Source organism: Centrocercus urophasianus, unplaced genomic scaffold (assembly GCF_019232065.1).
Source record: "Centrocercus urophasianus isolate 14NV4802_14NV808 unplaced genomic scaffold, USGS_Curo_1.0 seq_9, whole genome shotgun sequence".
NCBI classification, from domain to species: Eukaryota; Metazoa; Chordata; class Aves; order Galliformes; family Phasianidae; genus Centrocercus; species Centrocercus urophasianus.
The window spans coordinates 63,262-84,226 of record NW_024885532.1 but is presented as its reverse complement, the minus strand read 5'-3'; the positions used below and the strand labels follow the sequence as shown (position 1 = coordinate 84,226).

Genomic DNA, 20,965 nt, shown 5'->3' with positions numbered 1-20,965 from the left:
TCTTATGACTTCTACGTAGATCTTAGTTGATGTCTTGCTCATCTCTTATTGATTATTCAATTCAATTCTTCACCGAACCCTCTGCAGCTCTGGTGCCTGGGCTGCTGAATGCAACTACTAGCTTGTTTTCCTAGCATGAAAGGATAAAATCCCAGGATGTCCTTACACTTATACAAGGCTTCTTTTTCACTTCTGTGCACAGTCAAACTCGAGTTTTACTGAATGTTTTTCAAAATTCCTCCATCGTGCACTTGGCCATCCCCCCTGGCACACAAGTACAGGAAGGCAAGAAGCTGTCTTTTAAAGGTGTACAGAAATGTCACATCACCACCATTGCTCTCATGCACTGAGATGCGTTATAATGTTGAATGGAATAGTCTTCCTTTTGAAATCTTTTTAGCTCTTTGTCCCCTTCACCTTTGAGCTTTATGTGCAGACTTGTGAACTGTAGTTTTAGGAAACAAGTAGTACTCTCCTTATGGATGGTGAAGTGAGATACTTTTATGTTGGGGAAAAAAAGAAGTGTTTTTTCCATCTTATAAAAGGAGAGAGGCAAGGGATTCATCCCGCAGAGGTAAGATAGTATCCACAGAATCCAAACTGCTGCTTTGGGTAGAGAGATTTTATGCCTTGCGGTGCCTCTTCACAGCTCCCAGCTGCAACTTGGGCTGTTCTGGATGTTTATGATTTTCACCCTCCCTCTTTTTTGTGTGTTTGCTAGAAACCTCAGCTAAAACTTTGTGACCGTCTCATTTATTCTTCCACCTTAGTCTCATGAACATTTTTTCTGTGAAAATTGAATCTGATAAGAAGCTATGACTGTATCTTACCCATGTGACTGTCTTTTGTTATTTATTTTCTCTCTGCCTTATTATTCAGTAGCTAAAGAAATATCCCATATTTGTCTGCTACAAAAATAAAACTTGACAGCTGATAAGAGTAATGGTATCAAAGTGGAAAGATGGAGAACATAACAGTTTAGGTATTGTATGTCTTATCGATGCTGTGCCTACCAGCGGTTTCCATGGGGGATATCTGATTCCAAGTGCCTTTATATTTAGGCTTATATACAGCCTTTATATACAGGCTTATAGCAGTGTTATGGACTGTTGGTTTTTTGTTGTGTTTTTTAATATGAAATCCAATATGATAGCAAATAGGCTTATGTTAAATTAGCAGGTATGTTACAGAACAAAATTTATAAATGAAACATTCTATTTAAAAGCACCTCAGAAGCATTGTAGAAAGTGTTGGATGAGAGGACACTGATACAACAAATGATGCAATAAAGCAAATATGTTAAGTAAGAAGACGGTCTGATTAAACAAAAAGAGCTGAAATACAAAGCATTAGACATATCAGAAGTACTAATGCAGGCAGAATACAGAGAGTGTGTAATGCACTTGCAAGCTAAGAGAAGGGAAGCCTCAATGAAAATCAATCTTTAGCTAAAACAGAACGTAAGAAGACCTATATGCAAGGCTGATAATATTCAAGATACAGCTCCTTTGTAGAGGGAGTGATAGCAGAGCTGGGGTGAGAAGAAAGCAAAGATGCTTGGTACAAGGTCGTAGAGAATGAAAGTAATTAGAAAGCCTGGAGGACAATTTTGATAATGAATTTGCAGTTGACAGAGAACACTATAAAAATCATGTAGCAATAGAATAAGTCATATGTTCTCTGGGCTCTGGAGAAAGCCCTACGTAAGGTGGTTAAGTGCTTCTGTGTAAAAGGTCTACTACAAAGTATGAACAGCATTTTAAAGAGTCTAGTTCATGCCTTTTGAGGTGCTGCAAACTTAGACAGGCTTATGGCCCCTTAAAGAGGAAAAGCTTACTTTTTGTTTTAGTTAGGGTTAAAAATGCAACACAGATTAGAATCACTGGAATCAAGTGAAATGGGAGTGATGGACCTGCTTGAGATATGGGAATGAAAGAGACTTTTTTACAAAGGAGAATTCTCAAATAATTTGGGATGTGTTTGTAGCCACACATCTCAAGGAATGACTCAGAGTGGATGAAATGAGGAAGGGAATGGAAATCAGACACTGTTCAGTAGCTCTTTTCCAACTCTGCAGCCTGGTTGGGTTGAAAGGTTACTTTTCTGTCATTTGTAGATACCTTGGTCCTCATCTTCTCTGTCAGCGTGAGTTTATCGATTCTCATGTTTGCAAGTATGTTTACTATCAGGCAACCTTTTGCCAGAAATCACTTTGCAGTGTTACAGGCATCTCTTTCAACCTTTCTTTTATCAAAAACCAGCTCATTTCGGACAGAACATGTTTAAGAGGTCACTTACATGGGCAGAACTGAAGTGAAAGTGAGGCAAGGATCTGAGTCTGCATTCTGCCTGCAGCCTGGATTTAATACAGGGAAGCTGCATTTTAATTTCACTTACATTAATAAGATAGCAGCCTTTTGTTGCAGCGTTGTTTGTAATGTTCTGGCAGATCTGCAGGCAGAGGTTGCTGCATCACTCTGTGAAAAAGCCAATAGCAAGATTTTTAAGAAGCATTCCAAGAATAGCAGGCAAGAAGATACTAATCTGGCAGCCACACATAGATTGCCTGACCCTCTCTCCCCCTAGACGGAAAGGAAATCTCTCTGAATGGACTGCAAAATGGAAGGCGGGTGTGGCATACTGTTGCACACACATTGCTAAGTAACTGCAGCAGATGGGAGCAACTTTGAGGAGGAGGGAGACAGAATGTGTCTCAAACTGCTGCAAAATTGTGGAAGAGGAATGTTTCATAACCTGCTGATTATGTGCCTGTGTTCAAACACACAAACGAAACCATCTCACTTCAGATTTCCCCTGAGATAAGAGTGTAGGGCATGGGCCTGGGGAGGAAGCTTGTGTTTGCCTGCTCTGGGGAAAGGTACCTGAGCGCTACCGTGCATAAGAGAGACGGATGCGATCTGCTGAATTAACGCTGTTCTCCCAGTTACCCTCATTTTATTCTGCACATAAATCAAAGCAGCACTGTGATGATTTCATTTGTTCAATTAACATCTGACATCTATGTACATGACTGTGGGTGGGAGGAACCCTTGAGTTGCAGGTACTCATAGAGATGAGAAGGGAGGAATGTATAAAAGATAAAATAGCGTGAGTCAGAGTCATGGCTTCGTGTGGTTGCTTCTCTACCCTCTTCCCAGCTATCTGTACCTTTTGGATTGCCTGAATAACTCAGATTTAATTTAGTGTTTTAATAGACTTTTCTTGAAATTCTCCATAGCTGAGATTGGGGATTTTGATGAAACCATAGACCGTGAACACTTAGCGAAGAACAAGTATATACCTCAGCAGGAAGCACTAGAAGACAAAATCATGGAATTTCACCGTAATCACATGTAAGACTTTTTTTTTTTTCTTTTTCCTTTTTAGTCTTCTTTTAATTTAGTGTAGTTTTGTTAATACTTGCTATGTTGTATATGCAAAAGAGATTTGGGTCTCTGAGTTTCTCAAAGTTTACTTGTCAAAAAAACATCCAAGCTTTTGAATTTACAGTTGTCTTTCTCCCATCATCATAATAAAATGCTTAAAGAACAATTGATTTTGATATTCATTCAAGCATGTCCTTATTTTACAGTCTATTTCATCCAAAATGCTTCACTGCTGATTCCGTGCATGCAGATATGATTGCAAATGATAGCTGATCAGTCAGGCACTTGTGACAGTGCACTTTTTGATCTCAAGGACATTCAGTGTTGCTTTTTCACATTTCTATGCTGTATTTAGAGATGGTTAAAGAAGAAATTTAATGATAGTTTTGGGAAAAGCAAAGAGTGCTTGCAGAACTAGGGACTTGAGGGGATCAGCACTCAAGGTGATGGTGCGCATTAGTGACTTGGTCTCCTAAAGTCTTGAGGAAAAAAGGTACAGTTGTGAAAAAATTTGGAATAAGACATGAAAGGGTTTTTTTTTGCTATGAAAACACCTCAAGACTTGAGCAGTTTCATTTTAAACTAACTTGAATTGGAGATGAGTGTAGGGAGCTCTACTCTGCTGATAATTGGAATTTTTGCTTAATTCAGTTGTAAGAAGTTTAGTGCTCATGGGTTTCCAATGTTTATGTTAAAGTATCTCCTGTTTCACTTCATTTCTGTTTTGCATTCACTTTTACAATGACACCATTACAGACTTCCATTTATTTATTTTCATTTTGTAGGAATATAATATGTTTTTTCAGTGGAAAACAATTAGAATTACTTCTGTTAAAGCTAACGGCTCAAAATCCAAGTTTCAGGTGTCTCAGTACTGGAGTGGTCAAAATTTCTAGTAGATTGTAAAAACTGAATACTTTGATATTGGTCTATACTATAATGCAATGTTTTTTTAATCTGATTAAAAAAAAATTCTGTGGAGATAGAAAAGACAATCAGATGTAATAGCTCTGATAGCTTTTAGTCTCTGGTAAAATGTCTATTTATGCACTAGAGGACCCGTTGTTTTCTATTAATCGGTGTGAATAGTTTGTGTGTCTTCTCTTTTGTTTCTCAAGGGGACAGACACCAGCAGAATCTGATTTCCAACTTTTGGAAATTGCCCGTCGGCTGGAGATGTATGGAATCCGCTTGCATCCAGCCAAGGACAGGGAAGGGACAAAAATCAACCTGGCTGTTGCCAACACAGGCATTCTGGTGTTTCAGGTTAGAGCCACTCAGCATATGACTTTGCTCTTTTTAAAGCAGAGAAATCTCTTAGAGCAATAAGAATCCAAGGCCTTAACCATTCGGGAAGAATTTGTTTAAGAAAATTGAGGAATTTCCAAAGCTTTTCTAACAATAGCCTCAAACCTTATATAGCTCCACTATGTCCTTTACTTCCAGGGACTCATACCTTGTTTGCACACACAGGCTAGAACTCAATCTCGAACTACAATGCACTATTCAAAGTGCAAACTGAGCTGCAGCTCACAATTTGCAAGTTGGTCACGCTGACACCTTCTGCATAAAGGAGCAAGCAGGTCTTGTAGGCATGGTGCATAATAATGGTTGTGAAATAGGGACGAATAAGAGACACCAGGAGTACAAGGTGAAGAATACAGGAAGTGAGTGCAAGCTCTCTGTAATGTTGTGGTATCCTTGACCAGCTTTGGCTGTTTTACCTTTGCTGAGTTAGAAAGCATTTTCCTTAGATTTCGTTGCTCTGCTGCCTCAGTCAGCCTTGTTCATGAAGCATTATTAGCAAATTTATTGAATTTTTGTTCTCCACTTCTCCTTAGAGAAATAACAAATTGGAATTTTATAGATGTGAAAGTACAGATAGTCAGCTTGCATAAGCTGGTTGCACTTCAGTTGAGTTTATATCTGCTAGCATCCCAAATGCCTCTTTCTGCACAGTGTCAAAAGCAGTAAGTAAACTATTCTTTAAAATGTCCATTTACAAATACTTACCACCATTCATTTGACTTCAGTTAAAACAGTACAGCGTTTCCAACCTTGAAGAGTACTTTGTCTTTTTTAATAAAAGAAAACAACAAAAACCAGCAGCAAAAAATGAACTCAGAAATGTCTAATCGCAGAATCACAGAATTGTAGGGGTTGGAAGGGAGTTCTAGAGATCATCGAGTCCAACCCCCCTGCCAAAGCAGGTTCCCTACAGCAGGTTGCACAGGTAGGCATCCAGGCAGGTCTTGAACATCTCCAGAGAAGGAGACTCCACCACCTCCCTGGGCAGCCTGTTCCAGTGCTCCGTCACCTCACTGTAAAGAAGTTCTTGCACACATTTGTGTGGAACTTCCTAAGCTCTAAATTAAAAAAATAAAAAATAAAAACTCATAGCAGTTAAATGGATTGACAGTACAGCTACAAAACTGAAGCATAGATTGAAGCAGGAGAACATGAAGTTACTGTGAAAATGTACACAACAGTATCACAGTTGTATTTACAGACCCTTCCCTGCTCCCCTACAGCACTTTCATCAGTTGAATTAATGAATTGCAAACCTTTATAAATTAAGATTGTCTTACAATTGAAGGAACATATCCAAAATAGTATGGGCATCACTGAATCCCAGCAGACTGCTGGGGTCTTTCCGTATCGATGCAGCTGCCAGCTGAAGGCCCAAAGTCTGATTTGTACAGCTCTAAAAGTCTGTTATCTCCCCTTGTTGTAGAGTCTTTCAAAGAGAAGTGGGTTGTTTTTGCCCACGTGGAATTTTTGCTGGAGCCAGCTCCAAGACTGAGAGCTGAGAGAGAAACTGAGGTCAGGCTCTGATCTGCTGGAGTCTGCCCAGCAATTGGAGCCTTCCGTTCATCTATTTATTATGGGTATAGCTGAGAGAAATTGAAAATGTAAAGACCACATTAGAATGACATTGATGTAAAAATCAAAATAAAGGTTCACTGACAAATGGCTTAAACATACCCACTCAGACTTACTTTGAAGTCTGCCTTTTATTAAGAAATCAGTGTCAGTGCTTCTGAGTGTTCTGAAGGAGGTTAATTATGTGATTCTTAGACAGCAGACTGACTTAGCAGAGATCATCACGCTGTCACTACTCCTACGTCCGTCTGGTGACGGAGCCCAAACCAACGTGAGTTTCTGCATTCAACCATCCCCGAGTTGCTGTTCTTTGAAACCTCTGTGCTGCACTGTAGGCATGTGTGTCTTGAAATCTTTACTGAGCAAGCTGGTGTAATGAATGTTCTAAAACAGTGTCTCCACTTCTAAAGTGGACACCTCATCTACAAAGAGGCTGAGAGTGCTGAGGTTGTTCAGCCTGGGGTAAAGAAGGTTCTGGGGAGACTATATTTCAGTAAAGTGGACCTACAGGAAAGATGAAGAGGGGCTCTTTAGTGTAGGGCGAGGGATAACTTTTGAAGTAAAAGAGTCGATTCAGATTAGAGGTTAGGAGGATGCTCTTTACTCAGAGGGCAAATAAGGTGCTGGCACAGGCTGCCCAGAGGAGCTATGGATTCCCCATCCCCAGATGTGGTTGAGTCCAGGCTGCTTGTGGCCCTGGGCAACAGATCTACTGCAATTTGTCACTGTCCACAGCAAGGGAATTGGAACTGGATGATTTATATAACCCCTTCCACAGTGATACTGGGGCAAAGGGCTAATGATGCTCTCATTGAGAATAATGGTATTTTAGAAGGATTTCTCTCATGCTTACTGTTTGTTTTTGCTGCATGTATTTTTAAAAATATTTTCTTACATTTCCGAAACAGGTAGACTACTCAGATTCCTTTTACTTAAGTTGTTCCCTATGAAGAGACAAAATAGGCTGCTCTGCTTTGTACAGTGATACTGGATTTCATAGTTTCACATCTAGTCAGTATGCCTAGTCCTACAAAAGTTCAAGAGCTATAAGTGCCTGCCTTCAGTCTACTACTACTGGGTGCTTATGGTTAAGAATGTATGTTGACATTTGCAGCACTGAGGGGTGAATGAGAAGAAACACTATAATCGCAAATGAAGAGAATAGAAGATTAATATTTGCCAGACTTGTAGTGGTTTGAATTTCTCCATTCAGAGCTGTAATGCATAAATTCTGCTGCTCTGTCCTTTACAGGGCCACACCAAGATCAATGCCTTCAATTGGGCTAAGGTTCGAAAGCTGAGCTTCAAGAGGAAACGTTTTCTTATCAAACTACGGCCTGATGTGAATGTAAGTCTGTGTCAGAGATTGGTGAAGCTGACAAAATGTTATTTGGTAAATTTCTACTCCCAGATTAAACATATGTTTTTGTCACCTCTTGAGAGTTTTTTAATTACTTTTGTTCAAAACATCAAACCAGCATCTCAGGTGAGCAGCCCTACTAAAGGAAATGTAAACTGAATGTCACAGAGTCTTCTTCTGACTGTGCTTCTGGAACTATATCATTGGTTCTTAACTATGTAAACCACCTCTTCACATGTTGTGCTTGTGAGACCCCTTCTTTATCTCTGTCATACTTGTCAATGAAAGAAAGCTTAAGCAACAGCTGTGATATTGCTAGGCAGGTCATTGATGTCTAAAAGGCAGAGTAGGGTCTATTCATACTGAAAGCCAATGAGTTGGGAAAAATCTTTTTTTTTTTCTTTTTTTTTTTTTTTTTTTTTTTTTTTTTTTTAGTAGCATAGGTCTTGCTTTGTCAGGGTGTCTCTGTAATGTGTGTTGCTTGCTTGCTCACATTGTGAACGTTCTCTCAACTTTCAGAGTTCATTCCAGGACACTCTGGAATTCCTTATGGCCAGTCGAGATTTTTGCAAATCGTTCTGGAAGATCTGTGTGGAGCATCATGCCTTTTTCAGGCTGTTTGAGGAACCTAAACCAAAGCCCAAACCTGTTCTTTTTTCTAGAGGTTCATCGTTTAGGTTCAGGTGAGACCTGCTTTCTTCTTTCCACCTTTGTTAACTTCATATTTCAAAATCACATGCATATCCTTAATGATGTAGGATTAAACCCACTGTTTTCAGCTTCCCATCTGTAGTTTGCTCCTATATATTTTTAATTGTATCTTCTCAGCCAGAATAGTGCAGAGAACACTGGGGAAAAAGCCTGCGTTGATTTTTGTAGTAGCTGTTGCAAAGTAACTGTCTAGAGGTAAGGTATCAGGTGTATTGGTTCCAGCTGATTTCACTCGAGAAAATGTGTCCCAAGTTACACCAGCTAACAATTCTCCAGCAATCCTTGGACTCTCTGTCTATAAGAAAAGATCTTTTATGGATACCAGAGTAGAGACTTGCATTTTCATGGTGTGGCCCTGGGGTAAATCCATCCCTACACAGTTTAAGAGATGTCTTTTCTCTATGCTTAGCCCACGTGCTTGTAAACGGTTTATACGAGATGATAACTTATGCTAAGACCAGGTCTACCTGCAGTATTGATGAGAGATGTAGGAAGAATTGAAGAGTTAGATGGTTGGATTTTTCAGTTCTTGATGTTTTGTTGTTGTTTTCTGTTTGTAGATACAGTATTGTGCATGTCAGGGGCAAATACCCTTTCCTTTTGTTCGGGAAGTTGATACAAATTGAACAACCAGAAACACCTTCTTTGTTGAGATAATGTTGTTGGTACGCTGTACCTGCCTTGAGCATGTACCCAGTAGATACGGCCATTCTATCTTCCCACTTTGTTTCCTACTGGCAAAACAAATTAATTAAGATAGAAAGAACTAGGGTAAACAAGCTATTAATTTTTGAGTTTCTGACAGAGTAAATAGTAAAATGTAAATGCATTCAGCTTATCTCTTGCTTTGGAGAACAGATTTTGCCTACATCTTGCATTCACTGTGAGCTGTGCTGCATATGCATATGCATGTGGTTACTTTTTTCAGGCCTTTCAGTAAATCGGTTGAAATGAATGGAAAGGTGCTGGGTTTTTTTTCTGTTAGCAAACAATCTGGAGGTGCAGGTTTCCTTTGCTGTTCCCAGTTCCCTGTGGAGTTTTTATCTTTGCACAGTAGGAGATGTTGGGCTTTCTCACTACAATTTTATGGTGTGTAGCATAAGGAAAGTGTGCAAGTTCCAGCCTAAATCTTTGCAGAGACTGTGTGTATGTTTAGCTGACGTAACTGAGTTATGTTACAACTGAAATGCATTTTAGCAGCTTTCTTTTTGGTTCCAGCATACGAGGTAAGGCTGGGATTTGAATCCTGGAAAGCTTCAGGGATGTTTTTTGTTCATGTAAAACTTAACCTCTACTTTGCTTTATGCTGGGTGATTTCCCAGTCATATTGCACAAGGGTGAGTCAAGGGCACATAGCTGAATTTAATTAGTTCTGACATAACATCATAAGGTATCTCCGTAATAAAAAAAAAAAACAACACATGGTAATATGCCAAAAGGTAGAAGCTTTGTGAGTATATGGTCATAAAGAAAGAGACCTTCTTTATGATTTTACGTGAGTTTCTACTGATACTGACAAATATTTTTCTGGTTGCCATGACTTCATTTGCAGGCCACATACGTATTTATGATGACCAGGTGATAGGAAGTATTTACTGTGAGAAATTCAGAACCTCAGATTAGTAGTGTAACCATTTTTTTTCTTTCAGTGGCCGGACTCAGAAGCAAGTTCTTGACTATGTTAAAGAAGGAGGGCACAAAAAAGTACAGTTTGAAAGGTGAGAGGAAAATAAATGAGCTTTTTTTTTAAAAAAAAAATTAAAGCAGCAGCCTCTGTTTATTTATAAGAGATTAGCATCATTCAAAGTAAAAAAATTCCTTCTCTGTTGGTTTCACAGTTTATCACTTGTATGATATCCTGTTGGTCCTGAATGTTTGGCAGAAGTTTGCATAACCAATCTATAGTTTATTTAAAATCTATAGTCTTCAATTTGTTTTTCAGCAGTGAATGTCCTACTGTTACAGGTAAACTGTTCTCATATTGATTTGCACCCTCTTCAGTAGGATGTGATTAATATATGTGAGCAGAAAGAGATTTAAATGGGTTTTAAATGAACATACTCATCTGAGAATAAAAGAGAAGGTAGCAGGAGTAGGTACAAACATCCTCAAGGGAGAGATCTCCAGGGAAAACATCTAACTTTGCTAGAGTGCATTTTATTGGAACTGATCTTATTTCTAGTGAGCTGAAATTCATGGACAAACTGCCGCAAAGATTATGACAATTTATTGCTAATGACTCATTTTCTGCTGATGGACCGTTTTTTGTTCAGTGCTTCTCTCTTTTCTTACGATAATATGTTTCCAACACGTAGCACATTTAAGCATTACAGAAGGGAGGATCTGTTTTGGAGCAAACCTTTTGTGAATGGTGCTATTCAAAGTTTTTGTTTTCAAGTAGGCATGTCTCTTGATTCCTTTTCGTGGTAAAACTGAAATGGCCTCTTACTGTGATTTTGCTTTTATCTCCAGGAAACACAGCAAGATTCGTTCCATCAGGAATCTGACAGTACAGCCTTCAGAACAGCATACAGAGGTGCCAAAACAAGTCAGTGATGTTGATGAAAGCCTGCATCATGCCTTTTAAACATTTCTTATCACATTACCCACTTCCAATTGATCTTTGGAAACTTCAGGAACATAGGTTTCTGCTCACTTTCTATTTAAGCGTGAGCTCAGGATCTCTGGATGTTATAAAGTTCAGCTTTTTTGATGTGGAATGTGTTCATTTCCACTATGGAACAGAATTGTTTCTAGACAGCAGCACAAGTATAAATAGTGAGCTTGTCTGAACTGTGCTAATGGCCACCTGAAAAACTGCAATCCGCAGTGTTACTGCCGGGGTTCCAAGTTTTGCAGGTGATTGCACTTGGGAAAATGTAATTATTTTCCTTCAGTGAGGAGCGTTGGCTGCCCAGGACAAGATATTCCATTATATTAACATTGTATTAATTTCCTCAGAGAAATTTCAGCTGTGTCCTTTTAAGTTATTATGTCTGGTAGATACCAAAAGTATTTGTCTTACATTAATAGTGATTATATGTTCAGAGTTTGCAAATCTGGTAGTCTAGTCGAGGTGAAGCTGCAGCAGCTGTGTGTTTCCAGGTCCAGCCAGTGGCTGAGCTTGTATTTATAATTGGCAGCCACACAACCACACAGACTCATTCACACACATATGTACACACGTGCAAATGTACACACAGCCAGCCATACAGATGAAAACAAACAGAAAGCAATACTCACACGAACACAAATAGCACATGTTCCATTCAGACTGATCAGAATGAAAATCTGTTAGTGAAAAAATATTTATACATGTATACAGTATGGAATCCCTTCAGTTACTGCTCTTAAAGATGAAATCTATCTGTTAATGGATCCTTAAATTTCTTCTGTTCATGTTACTTGGACATATAAGCTCCAAGGCTAACAGCCCTTCTCCAGTTGCCACTGCTCAGATCAGTACATGTGTAAACGCACACACAGTCTTTCTCAGTAACTCATCTTAGACATGCAGTCTGCCCCGTAGCTGAAGCCTGGTTCCCAGCTACCTCGCAAAGAAATGAACATGCAAATGTGCTTGTCCAGTAGCTAGCTGCTCCTAGACTTATGACATTACGAGCACACAGTCCTTAGGCCCTCTTTTCTCTCCAGTACCTGGATTGCACCTCTCCAGTAGCCATGTCCTCTCTATTTTTCCAGTGCTTGGCCCAGATTTATGGCTGCTCCCATATTTGGTTCCCAGCTCACTTACCCTACTCAAAGACTAATCCAGTTTGATGATTTCTGGTATTTACGTATTGACCTACTCATGCAACCAATGTGCACATACTCTACATTTTGGCATCCCAGAGAGACCCAGCCACATGCTGATGATTCTCCCAGGACAGTCTGCAGAGGAGCTCTATTTCTCTGAGAAGGTTGTTGGGGTTATTATCCCCTCCTTACGCTTTCTTTGTTCTCATCTGTGTTTTATCAAATAACCTCATATGTGGTAGAGCTTAAACAGCAGGTGCTAACTACTAGGTTAATATATTCAAGAATGTTACCCAAACTTTCACATTGCTTCCTTTTGATATTCACAAGCTCTTTCATTCCTGCAAATCTGGGGAATTTGGATAATTCTGCTATACATGCAGCCTATTTCAAGTGTCTTTTAGCATTTTAATATTGCAAAGACAAGCTCAGGTAAATGGTGCATAGCTACTGCTGGCATATTTGTTTGCAGAAAAGCCAGTCCCCAAACTAGAGGCAGATAGGCTCCAGGGGTTGAACGCATTGTCTTCAAAAACCCATGTATGACCTTTTGGGCTTTTTTAGAGATTAGAAGTAGGCCATGCAGAATTTGTCTTTACATGCTTATCTTTTTATCCCTCCAGCTTCAGAGTAGTATAAACAGTTTGATGTTCTCAGTGTTGATGGCTATCTTAGAACATGGAAATATCTGGATTGCTCCTTTTTACATATTACCATGTTCTGTCTTCCTTTTCTTTCTTTGTTTAGCTTACGTGTTTTCCCCCATCATCTGTTCTTCAGAATCAGAGAACTCTTTTTTCTTTTTTTTTTTTTTTTTCCTTCTAATTCATTTTGAAGCTTCGGTTACCTCCTCTACTTTCAAGAGATCCTATGTTACTGAAGGATGTATTGTAGAATTGTAGTGCATAATTACACCTAGCCTTTTCCCCCTGACTCCCTTCCCCCTCAACCCTCTCTCCCCCTTTGCCTACCCCTTCCTTTTCCTCCTTTGTCTTTCCAGAGCTCCAGCTTTGCCTATGGAGATGACAATGATGCTGCAGCAGTGCAGAGCTGCCAGCAAGGAAAGGAATTGAAAGCGTCAGTGGAAGACACTGGACAGCACAAGAGCCCTTCATTAAAGAAGAGCCCAAAAGAAGGCAGAAAGGTGGATGGAGCAGTGGTGTCAGCAGTGGAGGAGGAAGAGGAGGCTGCTACAGACAGGATGCAGCAGAACAGACCTCAGTCACAGCAACCAAGCACAGGTCCAGCATCCAGGGCTGCTCATGGCAGCAGCACCTCCATTCCTTTCATTGACTGCAGTGATGTAGATAGCGAGTATGATCTCCTCAGAGAACAAATAACCCGGTCATATTCCCAAACAAATGACAATCATGAGGGTGATTTGACCAGTGGTGCCTATATTCACTGTAGAGATGAAAATCTTAATAGAAGTAGATACAGGGATTCCTCCGCTTCTATAAAATCTTCCCAGTATCTCTCTGAAGAGTACCTTGATGATAACCCAGCTAATCTCTCCTTCTACGCTGTGGGAAGCCCCAGGGTGCCAAGGCACAGCTCACTGGTTGATGAAATGTTTAGAGGGCCAGGGAGCCGTAGTCCACTGGCCACTCCTTTGCCTCCCAGTAGCAAAGGATCAAGCCCCAGCATGAGCCTGAGTAGAACTGGCTCTCAGGGTTATATCTCAGAAAACGGGCATGACAGCAGGACTAGGACTGCAGAGGAAGACAGCTATGCCAGCAGCTGCCATGGCTATGGCAGATATTCTCCAGGTTCTCAGCGGCCTCATGCACGAAAAATCCTAAATCTCTGCAATAAATCAGCTACAGACCCTTTTATCTTGAGCCAGATATCTTCAACCCCAGGGCAGGAGTATAGATCTGAGAGACATTGCAAAGGGGGTGGGATGGCCAAGATGTCTTCTCCAGAAGGCAAGATGATGGCCAATGGTATGCCAGCTGGGGGGCAATCAAAGCAGAGCCCGGTCATACAGTCACTGCATGCCAGTGGCATGATGGATCATATGGCTGCGATCCAGGTGATGGAAGGCTCCACCAGCAGTGGGACAGAATCTAGTGATTCTGACTCAGAAATCATTAACCCCTTCACTCACCCTCTGGTGTTTGGAAATCCTGTTGTGCTGAGTTCCTCTCCTATGCCAAGAAATAAGTACTCCTTTGGAAGCCTTCAGCTTGATGAGGAGGTAGAAGAGGATGTGTCTGTGGGCCTTAGTGATGAAGATGGTGTGCAGGTCTTCAGCTGCTAGGAAGCAGGGCGTTTGAGAACAGTGGATACAGCAATTGCTCATTAGAGTGATGGCATCTTCTGGGGCTTGTGAGGAGTGGCTGGTATTAAACTCAGAGCTTGGGCTATTTTACATATTGTCCTTGTACTGACCAGCCAGATGAAGGAGGTGCTGAAAATACAATAAGAAGGCTAAGTTTCAATTCATCTTAACAGTAATTTATCTGCTCTGAAGGGCAAGAGGGGAGGAAAATTATTACTGATTTAGGTACCTTTGTAAAACTCTATACGCTCATCTGTTCTTTGTACGAAGTCATGTTTTAGGTATATGTTGTAGCTTCTTTGACACTTGACTACTTATTTTTGCAAAACAAACAGAAATGTTGTCACATAGGTAGGTTGTACTCTTTTGGATATCTAATGCAATTATTTTTCTCTCTTGTTTAAGGAGAGCTACTTAAGAGTGCCTCAATAGAGTTAGGGGAAAAAAAATAAACTTACAGCCAAATACAGGCAGCTTGATACTCAAGACCAAGGCTTGCTGAAATCTTGAAAAATGCTGGCAAATCTTTTCATAGTAAGAATGTGTTTAGTCTGCTCATCTTCATAACCCATTTTATAATCTTAACTGATGAGCTGAGGAACAATGACTTCTATTGGCTTCTTATTTAGTGAATTCAACAGGTTGATTTGTTGATGGAGATTTTGAAACTCCAAACTCTTCTTTAAGCAGGATAGAGAGCAAGATGAAAGATAAAACTCAAGTGAATGAAAAAAACATAGATTGAATTGGCTCTAGTTACAAGTGGTGTAAGTATTATTTGCAAGGCAATCCTTTCTATTCATTATCAGTGTGGTAGAAAGATTAATTGCAAGAGAGTAGGTTTGTATTTTTCCCCTTATTCTTTCAGTGGTATTATTCAGAGACATCAAAGTTCTGTTGTGGGTGATTTTTGGTGGGAGGTTCAAAGATGGTGGCTGTTGGGGGTTTTTTATTATTTCTTTTTTTTCCTCTTTGATCATGAAAAATCTTCATCTGTACAGGATCCAATTAGTCTGTCATAGGCTATTCTTTTTAGTTTTGCCACCTCATAAATTTTTCATTCCCTGACACAGAGAATGGTGGGACTAACTGTGACTCAGGCTGATTGTTTTCAGTAGTGTGTATAGAGTAGCAAGATTCTGACACACATGCAGAAAGGCAGACTAATTACTTGTAAACTTCTTTTCACAAGCTATAAGTATTGAGAATTAGGCTGTATCCTAATAAAATGTGTTTCTAGTTTCTCCAAGATGACAAAGAAAATCAGAGGAAAGGTCTCCAATATGGAAAGTATCAAGCAGTTATTAGAGCTGGGAGACAAGATGTGCTCTTTAACACTAGCCTTACTTTTAACTTTCACTGATTTTTTTATATTTTCTTTTTGGGGTATGGGAGGAAAGGGAATTAAAGTTGAGAATGTTAAGTGATGAACAGCACTTACTGTACTGGAGATCACTTGCTGTGATCTGCTTCATGCAGTACATGTGTACATGGATGGTGAATCCACCCACTGATGAACAAGCTACAGGACTTGAAATGTAGACAATTTTTGAGATCATTTTTACAAATGTAATAAAATATGAAGTCTTTTTAATTTTTCTAATGCCTTGGTCTATGCACATTTTAAGAGTTTAATCTGAGTGAGTGATATTTAAAAGGATGCATTAGTTTGCTTAGATGTGCTTTACATTGTTGCAGTAAAATATGTCTGTGTAAATATGAGTTTTAATCTGCTCATCTACTTTAAAGTGCTTGTTTTTAAAGATTAGATAATTCATTTTTTAAACTGGAATGATTTTAAAGCATCTCTTCAGACCGTGATGTTTTGGCCACGGTCCTTTCTTCCTGTAGTTAAAGGCATGACTCTAGAAGCAGGGAGATTGCCTATTAGGAGAAAGCTTGCTTGTATATTATTCTGAAAGAAGGTGATTTGTGTTGTGGATTTAGAATAGTGCTAAATAATTGCCTTGAACTTTGCAATATTTAAGAAGAGATTGTAGATAGTTGAAGCTTATGTTAACAGATGGTATGAGCATGGGGAGTACATGCATGAGTCTCCTGTTGTTTTTTTTTTTTTTGTGCCTGTACAGCAGAAGAACCAGGAGTTGTATTATACTACATATGTAGAGTAATAGCAGTCTGGACATATCCATTAATTGCTTTGTTAGCTAGTAAAAGTAAAGCTCAAGTAATGGGTTTCCACTGAAAGGATTTGCAATCTTGTTTCTGTCACTTCACTGAAAAGTGAATAGATTTCATAATGTTTGGATTTGAGTGAATATCAAATTTTCTAAGTGATGTTTACTATTTTGCATCCTTTCAAATACTGTTTTCTGGCCTATTTTTCTTCTCTAACATGTCTACAGAGGTAATGGATATATACAAGAGCAGAGCTGCTACTAGCTGGAGTTAGCTTAGTTGCTGATAAAATATCTCAACAGCTTTTTATTTTTTCCTTTTGAGTACTGTTCTCAAAAGATAAAATATAAGGATTTTTTAACAACTTTTTTTCTCTCATCTGGCATTTTTTCAATTTTAGATGTTTGCGGTTCATTTTGACATGTGGAATTTCTCCATTTTGAAGGAATAAAGTTTGTAAATTACATAGGAAATCATTTAGTTTAGGATTAAGCATTTTGCAGCATTCTTATATTGCTGAAGCTCAGTTTAATATTGGTAGACAAGCATTTAATTGAAAACAATCTGTAGGCCAAATACTTCCACCAGAGATGTGGTTGACCTCTTGGTGCTTGCCAAGAATGGTAAGCAAGAGAGCAATTTTACACTACTATTTCCATATAGGATCAGGTCCTTCAGAATGCATCTGGGAGTTTGTTTCTGTGGAACAAATAAGAGACCTTAGAGGTGAGAACAGAAACCTTTGGGGCAAGACTGGCGATGACATGGGGAAATTCTTGTGCTAGGTCACAAAATACAAATCAGAAGAGGAGCCTGTCAGTTCAAGTTAATCCTCGCAGGGATTGATTAATCTTTATACCCTAATCAATGGCAGTGGTCTAAGTGCACCTGTGTCTCAACTGTTTGGAAGGTATTTGTTGGCCAAGCAAAAGATGTAATTCTCTCACCAATTACAGTAGATTTCAGAATGCAGCTGACTGGCACTGTTGATTCACATTTCCATATTTTTTGTTCGCAACAGTTAACTTCGTAATTCAGTACTCTGAGAGTGTCCAGATATCCTCAAACAGTTGCAAATGAATCACAGCAAGATCTAGCAACTACTTCTTGTCTGAATGAGTTGTGCTGTACCATCCTTCTCCTGTTCTTCCAAAGAGCATGGAAGAAGCCTGTAGTTGGGCTGTCCAGACTGCTGAGCCAACTCTGTCCACAAGTTTGGATGAACATGGATGAACATAGTTGCAAAAGCAGCGTAGAGCTTTCTCACAAAATAATGTGCAGATGTAGACAGAAATTAATATATGCAACCCTATTCTTTCTTTGCTATTCTAAGTACTTGACCACATTTAGCAATTTGCTACAGTGAATGAGAAAAGTCATGTCAGACATCTTTAAGTTTTCTCCATTCCACCAGCAGCTCAAATGTACTGTGTCCTTTTGGGTTCTTCTGGAGTTTCTTCTCCTGTCAGCCTTTCCTGGAATCTGGTTTACCTCCGTGATCTGGGATACAAAATTTGGAAATAAATTTCTAGATTTAGGAAAATTTAGTAGCGGCAAATTGATGGAGGAGACAGGATTTACGCAGGGTAGAGCTTTGAATAATTGTTATCTGTGTAGAACACTTTGCATTGTTTTGGGGTTAAGTCTACATGCCCCAGCAAGAATATTCCTTGTGCATGGAGAGAAGGCTGCATTCTCTGAAGATGATCAATGCCTGCTGCTGTCATTGTCTCACATCACTCATAGCCTAACATGTACAGCCCATTAGCCATTGTAGTGCATGCTAAATATCAATTATACCAAATAAATACTGTAAGAGAATTTTCCACATATGAAAAATGCTATGTAACTGAAAATTGTTTTTGTTATGTCTGAATATATATTTCATGAGTTATATGGAGTTGAGATCAGTTGAAGTAGATGAGTTATCACAGTGAAAGAGTTGCATGCTAGTAATTTGAAAAATCGAATCAATCTACCAGTTTAAGAGTAAGGGGAAGGCAAAATTAGGTAGAATTTTCTCAAGCAGCAGCAGCAATGCTGAACATAATCATCAGAACCCAGTGAAGGGTGAAAAAACAATGTTTTGTGAATTAGTTCCCTAAATGGGGCTCATCTCATTAGCCTAGACTGTTTCAGAACCCATTTTTTTCCTCCCTGAATATTGGTGTTGCTGGGTTCAGTTTGCACAGATGTTTGTGAAACAGCTTTTATTAGTAGAAGCAGTGGTATTCATTCTAAGGAGTACCTTTCATGCCAGAAGCTCCTGTGTGGCCCACTTATCTGGATATGCAATTACTTGGTGGAGACTGGAAAAAGTCGAATGGAAAATGGGATAGACAGATCTAAAACCCATTTACAGCTTCTCTATTTCATTTAAAAGCAGAGATGTTTCAGATGGTCTTCTTCTGTCCCATAGTAAACGTACACACTTGAAGAGTCTCCATAGACAACTTCTTGAGGATTTCAGGCGTAAGAAGACAAAGGGAAGGAGAAGAATAGGAAATATTTTACTTACACTTAAAATCTAGCCTTATTTATTTACGGTCCCCTTTGGCATAGCATGCTCCTTGGTATTCGTGACTTTAAGGTCCCAGTGATTTCTCAGGGTACTCAGAGAGCAGGAATTGTGTCAGTTCAACTGATGAAACTGATTTTGAATATTGAAAACCAGTGATTCAGATCTCCTCAATATGATTTATATGCAATTATCTTGAAGCATGGCTATTTCTGGAGCGATTCTTCAGCACAAGAAAGATGTCTGGCCCTAAATCATGTCACACACCATGTTTGTTTAACTGGCCTCATTTGTCATAATGAGGCACTAGGCTGCTGTCAGAGGTGACTTTAGAATGATATTTTAATTGCACCAATTTAACTTGTGATGACTAAACTAATGATGCAAGTTTTTCTCAACTTCCACATGCATGTGAAGTAGTTGCAGTTGGGTGTTACTTACCTTTGTGGGGTAAACGTGGATGCCAGAGATCCAGCTGGAAAGGGCAGTGAGCACGAGGGAAGGAGGATCTGTGTTCAGGCATGCGTAGAGTGAGGGAAGCCAAAGTTCTTTTCAGTCTTTCAATAACGTGTATCTCTCAGAGTGATGTAGTTTCTTCAGGCGCTTCTGTGTATTTTAGCATATTTCTTTGCTCTCGATATACAGTCCTTTTCTCCATACCAAATTAGAAAGACCCTATGTATATGAAAGAAAACTGAATTTCTTTTGAACAGTATATACACACCTTTCTTTGTTAGCTGCTGTCAAAGACAAGTGGTTAGGAGAACACTCCTTTTGTCAGAAACCCAGCAGATTGTGGCTGTCTCCTACTTGATGATGATGGTTTGGTTAGAGCTCTTCTGATTGATAGTGCCTGATGCAGAATGTTCCCATCAGGGGGTCCCAAAGGTTAGGCTGATGTGTAACTTCTCGTAAATGGGAATGGCACCTGGCTGGCTTCAGTCAAGCTACATCAGGGAAGATTTCTGCTAGTGCTGTTAGGTTCTAGAAAAAAAAGGAATACAAGTTCCAAGAAATAAAAGTGAGCAGAATCTTTCTTACTCCATTTCAGTAATTTCTCTGCTTGCTGAATTATGCCTAGACAAGGACACGTATGTTATTACTTCTAAGGGAAGCAGCTCATGTGCTGCGTGCAGATCCTGAACAAAACTGTCTTCTGTGTCATTCCCTACAGCTGGGCTGTTGAGCTGCCAGTGATATTTAAAAATACTTAAAAGAACTTTGCTTAAAAATCAAAGGCTCAATGTGAATAAAAAGCCTAGATTGGATGGCATATTGCACTTCTTTAGAGTATTTTGTATTCTGTTCTGCTTCTGTGGTTATAGACACACATATGTACTCATAGAGTATACATGCATACAGAGCACATAGAGTAAGCAAGATGCTTGTTTTCTGTTGTTTGTTATAAAAAGCAGTGAGCACTTTCTTTTAAATGCTATGAAATTTGGGAAGCTTGTGTGCCTGGCTGAGCTGTGTATTCACAGGCATGTTTTCCACAAGCGTGAGTGTAAATAATGATATTATAACAATGAAGGAAGTAAAGATCTTAAATTTGCATGACATGAAAGTAAATACTTAGTTTGCTCTAGAATTATTCGTTTTAAGGTATAATTTAATTTATGATTTCTTGGTAAAGTTTTGGCCCCTGAGAACCATAAAAATCTAAAAGCTTTACTCATAGAAATTAACTCTTAAGTCCAGTAATGATATAGCTGTCAGTGGCTGAACAAAGAAAACTGGAGGAAAATGAATGTTTTCTAATTCGAGAGCTTTTCAGCTTGTTAAAATTAGATTAGATGCTTTCTTTAAGACGCTGCAAATCTTGTCTTGAGAAGAAAATGGTTTGCCTTTGATTTTTACAGCAAGATCAGAGGTAGGTCTGTGTTTAGCTCAGTGAGTGTTAGTGCTCATGCCTGTTGCTTTTCTGT

The 20,965-nt window shown here is 39.2% G+C and overlaps 1 protein-coding gene across 3 annotated transcripts in view; it reads left to right on the top strand.

The window, feature by feature from the left end:
* FARP1 (FERM, ARH/RhoGEF and pleckstrin domain protein 1) overlaps positions 1-20,965 on the top strand; it is a 202,369-nt gene that overhangs the window by 147,096 nt on the left and 34,308 nt on the right. For 2 of the 3 annotated variants that reach the window (XM_042839168.1, XM_042839167.1), the window contains exons 7-13: positions 3,239-3,353; positions 4,505-4,652; positions 7,522-7,617; positions 8,149-8,312; positions 9,990-10,058; positions 10,813-10,888; positions 13,097-13,337. In XM_042839168.1, coding sequence (XP_042695102.1) covers positions 3,239-3,353; positions 4,505-4,652; positions 7,522-7,617; positions 8,149-8,312; positions 9,990-10,058; positions 10,813-10,888; positions 13,097-13,337 — 909 coding nt within the window. The remainder of the gene's footprint in view (positions 1-3,238; positions 3,354-4,504; positions 4,653-7,521; positions 7,618-8,148; positions 8,313-9,989; positions 10,059-10,812; positions 10,889-13,096; positions 13,338-20,965) is intronic. The other variant, XM_042839169.1, reaches the window with a different exon arrangement.